Below are 5,447 nucleotides of genomic sequence, written 5' to 3' on the forward strand. Positions count from 1 at the left end.
TTTTTTTTTTGTTTTTTTTTTTTTTTTTTTTTTTTTTTTTTTTTTTTTTTTTTTTTTTTTTTTTTTTTTTTTTGGTAGTGAGGAATCCAAAGATGTCATTTCGTCCATGTTGCCAGATGTTTTTGCTGCTAACCAATCTGAATTATTAACTCTGCTGAATAATTAGAGGAAGCATCCCCACTTGAGTGTGAAATGTGAATCCCTTACCATTCTGAATTGGCTTAATTTCCTGATAGGGAAAAAGAAATTAAGTGAAAATGTAGAGAAAGATATCCTCTGTTAGAGAAGGAAATTAGAGAAAAAAATCAAGCCATCTAGAGGAAAAATGTACAAAAATGAGCCCAAAATCTGAATGTTCACACTCTTGGACCAGCAAGAGGTATAATATAAATATTCTTTCTCTGAAATTTATCCATCTTAATATTTTTGATAGAAAATAAAAGTCTTCCTTTCCTACCCAACTACTCAACGAAGAGCTGAAACTGCATGCATTTAATATGACCTTGATCTTTGACATCTTCTGAAATCATTCTAATTATTAGAGAATTCACATCTCTTAGGGAAACCTAACAAATATTTAATTTAAAAGTAACTCAAACAACCTTGAATTTGCTACAAAAATCAAAATGGAGAAAAGTATCGCATACCAAAGAGTCGAAGGCCCATTAATTTGGGCAAAATATGATGACTGGTGTGATAATATAGGCAATGAAATCTCGATCAACTGAAAGTCTTGAATTCTTGTCACTAGTGGACATACATTTAAACACTTAAATAGATTAGTTGTGATACTTGCCTATCCTATTACAAACTTACGATGCAGAGATCATGATGCATTCCACGTAGGAAGCTTCCCTTGCGACTGAATTTGGGAGTGAAAAATTTATAGTTCTTTCTCATTGCCTGTTCATCTAAATATCAAAATTGTCGTTATCTTTCAGTATTCTATCAACATTTTTCATTGCTCCCTTCTTACATTTAGAGTTATCAAGATAGCTCTATTGAATCTCTGGCTCTTGACTATATCAATAAAATTATTTATCTTAATGTAGAAATATGTACCCATTTTAATTAATTAGTTTGTTTTATTTGTATGAGGTGAAAATATTTCCTCTGTAGTATAGGAATTGATTAAGTTCAGAGATGGCCTTAATATCTAACCAACTATTGATTTGTTCAATTCAAACGGAAAGCATGTAAGCTATAAATGGTTGGGTTATTCATTCCTTTGAGCTTCTATTTTGTAGGACAATACCTTTTGCCTGGAATCTCTTAACTGCTGGTTATGTTGAACAGTCAGTATACGGGGTATGCACTCACATTTTCACACACTATATTTTGTTCCATTTACAATAACAATTAGAATTTATCTCACTATTTTAAGTGAGTCTACACTAGAAGTTCGACTCATTGAGAGCCATATATTGCAGGTTGTTGTCAGCACAGTTGGTCTTCTTTTTGTTGGGAAGCTGCTTGAACCCATATGGGGCTCTAGAGAATTTTTGAAGTTCATCTTTATAGTCAATTTTCTAACTTCTTTATGTGTTTTTATCACAGCGATTGCCCTGTACTATATTATGCAGGAGGAAATTTATCTGTAAGTGCTACTGAGTCCTCGTGCATCAGTGGCACCATTTAGGCGTACATGTGTTCATGTCTTTAGCTGATAGATCATTCTGCGGATTTCATCACTTAAGGCTGTTTTAATCCAATTTGATTTTCGTTTAAATCAATTTTGTCTGATTCATTCCCTTTATCAAGTCCTTTTTAAGCATGTTTCGTGTCTGTTTTGCCTCTCAGGCTTTCCAGACATCTTATTTACATCTTTTTGTGGTCTCAGTTATTTCCCTGTATCTGGTTTCTATGGGATTCTAGCTGGGTTCTTGGTTGGGATCAAACAAATCATACCTGATCAAGAGTTACCTGTACTGAAACTAAGAGCTAAGGTATGAAATATGTAGTTAGGTATATCCATATTTCAAATAATTTTTATCAGAGTTTTATTTGAACCTCATCGGATCTTTTGCTTCCAATTTCATGCAGTGGTTACCGTCTCTTGCTGTATTTGTATCCATTGCTGTAAGCTTTTGGACAACTGGGGCAGCAACATATCTTCCAACAATAATATTTGGGACATACATCAGCTGGATTTATCTGAGATACTGGCAGAGGAAACCTGAAGCAAAACTGAAAGGCGATCCAAGTGATGATTTTGCATTCTCTACATTCTTCCCTGAACTTTTACGGTATACAGTTTTATTTTGAAGCCTTTTCTATTTTTAAGCTTCTCTTTCCCATGTTTCAGGAATATTCTGTGTTCTCTCTCTCTCCATATTCCATACTGTACTCTCAGTCTTGATGGTTTTGTGCAGGCCAGTCATTGATCCAGTTGCATCAGTATTTCATCGTCTTCTTTGTGGAAGATCTGAATCCCCTAACAATGCTGAGGACTATACTGCTGGAGGCACCCCGCTGCCCGGTTCAGATCCCATTGAGGCATCTCGAAGGAGGTAATATTTGTTAATGCTTTTCTCCTAGCTCAAAAACTCAATCATACTACATGTGTTTTCCACTTTTAGCGTGTTCTATAGTTTGCAGAAGGAACTGATTTTAGTAACTATTTTTGTTTTAAATGGTTTGAGGTAGACAGGACAGAACAGAAAATTACAAGAAGATGGAAAGAGTTCTAAATTTTCTTTTGGGGGCAAATTAGGGGTTCTAAATTTGTTTTATCATCTAGAAATTAGGGGCTAAATTTTAAATTAAATTATTTTATGAACAATTTTCAGTTTCAAGTATTGATTTCCTTTCACCTAACGATTATGCATCTACCTGCGTGGTGACATTTCTCTCATTATTTGCATCCTTTGCTCGTCTCTGTGCTTTGTCTGTACAAGTTGTTGCCCTATTAATCACCCACATTGAAGAACATTGTTGTCAGAACTCTTTCAAAAAGAAAAACCATACAAAGGGGGGTGACAGGGTGTCAACTCATAAGGAAATCTAGAGGAGAGAATAGTAAAGAATGTTATAAACATAAAGGAAATGTGTGTAACAAAAAAAAAATATTAAAAAACTTAGAGGAGAGGAGAGGAGAGAATACTCTATAAAATTTGAACACTCTACTCGTTGCAGAGAACGGGGAGCTAGAGCTTTGGAAGAAAGACTGGCTGCTGAGAAACTGGCTGCAGCCAGAATTGCTCAAGAGTCGGGAAGGGATGCAACGGATAGCGTCTGATTGATTATATGTGGTCATCTGCTAGGGCCTATGTTTGTTGATTAACTTGGGGACTGTGCAGTACATCAAGAGGTCCTCTTTTCTTTTTTCTAAGATACAATTTTGTTTTGCACATTCCTTATGTGATAAAGAGTTACAAAAAAAAAAAAAAATATGTTGCTTCGTTTGTGCTTTGCAGCATTGGGGATTTTATCTGTATACAGCCGGATATATATATATATACGAGTAGAATTTCATCAAGTTTTTTCCACTGCTCTGCTCGGAATGTTCGAGATGGTTAAAATCTCTTCTGAACATATTTTTAACTATTTGAAATCATTTTTTTCTCCTTTTTACTTTGTGAATTTTAATTTGAATCCTTTATTGGGAATCTAACCAGATTAGCTGCAAACCAGACTTGGTCCAGATGAAGTAACTTTCAAGATTCAAGGTAATCTATCATTTATGTGTGTGTTTGACGCGTTTTCTTCCATCATAATGATCTAATTAGATTGGCAAACTTTACACATGTCGCTATTGAATGTTGAGTAATTTTCAAAGGCAAAAAAGAAAGCAATAGTGCGACATTGTGATAAAAAGTAGAGAGGCTTCATCATGTACTTTAAAGTAGCCTATGATTACAGCATAAGAAAGAAAGCCCTGAAAATGCCCATTCCCTTTCACTGGAATCGAAAAACACTTGAATTTTCTAGCTCTTAGGAAACCAGACACTGATAGAAGATGGGATTTCAACAGTTAGTATAGCTCCCTCCTGTCCTCCAACCATCTCCGCCTGCAAGAACAAAAGTTGTAAGACAAGCTTCTCTCATTAAGTATAATGGTAAATAAGTACGAAACTTTCAAAGATAGCGGTAGATTACTACTTACATCTTGTGATCCCATGTGGGTTGAATTTTGATCATGCGATTCTCGCCGTGCGCGTAATCCGTTTGAGCTCGTTTGGTGTTTCGAAATGCACAACAGCCGATAGAGTAAACGGAAATGAGAAAAATAAGCATGACAATGTTGAGAACTGTGAGCTTATGCCAGTCCCTTCTTGCAGTCTCAAGCACACCTGCTTTGCATGAAATGCAGTCATAGCACAGCACGTTGGGCACCCCATTCCACCGGTAGCAATCGGGATCTTGAACGTTTTCGGTGCATGAAGCCGGTGGCTTGCAGCACCCCGCCTGCAACCAAAATTTTGACTTGTTTAAGTTTGATCATAGAACCAGCAAGTGTATTGACAATTTAGGAGAGTACCTGAATGGGAGTTATCTGTTTCTGCAAGTAATTAAGAGGAGTCCAAGAAGAAACCTGGTTGCAAGTATTAGACCCTAAAATGCAGCTCTTAACAGTAACCCAATACTGAGGATTATTAACTCTATTCCTTAACCACACAGAGTAATCCCCAAACCGATGCTCGCCTCCATCGCCGCCGCCGCCACCTTTGCTGGCGACGACGAGGCCAAAGAGGGTGAAGCCCAAAAGCGTAGCAATGAGCAGCAACATGGCGAACAAATAGAGCCATAGTGCCCAAGTAACGTTGAAACAGGCCCCCACGAACCCCGCCAGTGAAATCAAAAGCACCAAAAACCCGAGCACCAGCAGCGGCGTCTGCAGAAACGCCTCGCAGGTGGTGCTGTTCCTAGCCATCCACAGGGCTCCCCCTATGATTGGGATTGACCCTAACAGGGTTAAGAAATTCAGTAGCCCGATCACTGAGTTGCTCAATTTGTTCATTTCTTTCTGATTTTTGGGTTTGGTTGTTGTGGGAGTTTCGATTCTTAAATGGAGGGAAAATTTATTGCTTTTTTCCTTGGTCCTCCTCAGCCTTTAAGTTGGCCTATAAATTGTCTCTAAATACTTTTAAAAATGTACCAGCTTTTAAGACAGCAAGCCTGGCGGTACTTCAGTGATACCTGCTCTACCAACTGAACGATATCGGCCATTTCCTACACATTATCCTTATTGTCAATAGCAGATTTGAACCGGTGACACGAAGATTTTCAGTCCCCTGCTCTACCAACTGAGCGATACCGGCCATTTCCTACACATTAGACTTTTTTATTTTAATAGATGCCTTTGGCTTATGTCAAGTGCAAATAAGAAAAAAGGTATTCCAAAGTCTTCTTTTTTAAGATCCACGAAATTTCATTTCAGGGCTTGGATAAGACTTTGGAAGTTTCAGTACAGTAGACAGTATTCAGTATTGTTAATCATTCAAATT

The 5,447-nt window shown here is 37.2% G+C and overlaps 2 protein-coding genes across 3 annotated transcripts in view; one reads left to right on the forward strand and one right to left on the reverse strand.

Annotated features, from left to right (window-relative positions):
• The window catches only part of LOC111489172 (rhomboid-like protein 19), a 6,158-nt gene extending 1,432 nt beyond the window's left edge, over nucleotides 1-4,726 (forward strand). Inside the window, exons 3-10 of one of the 2 annotated variants that reach the window (XR_002719332.1) lie at nucleotides 1,248-1,308; nucleotides 1,431-1,597; nucleotides 1,841-1,946; nucleotides 2,044-2,246; nucleotides 2,373-2,510; nucleotides 3,136-3,310; nucleotides 3,618-3,668; nucleotides 4,621-4,726. Coding sequence is in view for 1 of the 2 variants with exons in the window: in XM_023137262.1 (XP_022993030.1) it covers nucleotides 1,248-1,308; nucleotides 1,431-1,597; nucleotides 1,841-1,946; nucleotides 2,044-2,246; nucleotides 2,373-2,510; nucleotides 3,136-3,238 (778 nt within the window). In the remaining variant the exon portion in view is untranslated. Of the gene's footprint in view, nucleotides 1-1,247; nucleotides 1,309-1,430; nucleotides 1,598-1,840; nucleotides 1,947-2,043; nucleotides 2,247-2,372; nucleotides 2,511-3,135; nucleotides 3,479-3,617; nucleotides 3,669-4,620 lie in introns of those variants that run through there. The other variant, XM_023137262.1, reaches the window with a different exon arrangement.
• LOC111489173 (tetraspanin-6-like) lies at nucleotides 3,730-5,441 on the reverse strand. The gene is made up of 3 exons (XM_023137263.1): nucleotides 4,481-5,441; nucleotides 4,106-4,407; nucleotides 3,730-4,010 (listed from the first exon to the last, which is right to left on the reverse strand). The coding sequence occupies exons 1-3, from the start codon at nucleotides 4,958-4,960 to the stop codon at nucleotides 3,974-3,976; spliced, it is 819 nt and encodes a 272-aa protein (XP_022993031.1). The 5' UTR covers nucleotides 4,961-5,441; the 3' UTR covers nucleotides 3,730-3,973.
• Between the last annotated feature and the right edge of the window lie 6 nt (nucleotides 5,442-5,447).

The sequence above is a fragment of the Cucurbita maxima genome, unplaced genomic scaffold, assembly GCF_002738345.1.
Source record: "Cucurbita maxima cultivar Rimu unplaced genomic scaffold, Cmax_1.0 Cma_Scf00014, whole genome shotgun sequence".
NCBI lineage: Eukaryota > Viridiplantae > Streptophyta > Magnoliopsida > Cucurbitales > Cucurbitaceae > Cucurbita > Cucurbita maxima.

Bases quoted from the DNA above. Each gene is read 5' to 3' on its own strand.
- LOC111489173 (XM_023137263.1), bottom strand. From the start codon at position 4,960: ATGAACAAATTGAGCAACTCAGTGATCGGGCTACTGAATTTCTTAACC. The intron at 4,408-4,480 runs GTACTCTCCTAA...TTTTGGTTGCAG, and splicing joins AACAGATAACTCCCATTCAG to GCGGGGTGCTGCAAGCCACC. The intron at 4,011-4,105 runs GTAAGTAGTAAT...TTGTTCTTGCAG, and splicing joins CCCACATGGGATCACAAGAT to GCGGAGATGGTTGGAGGACA.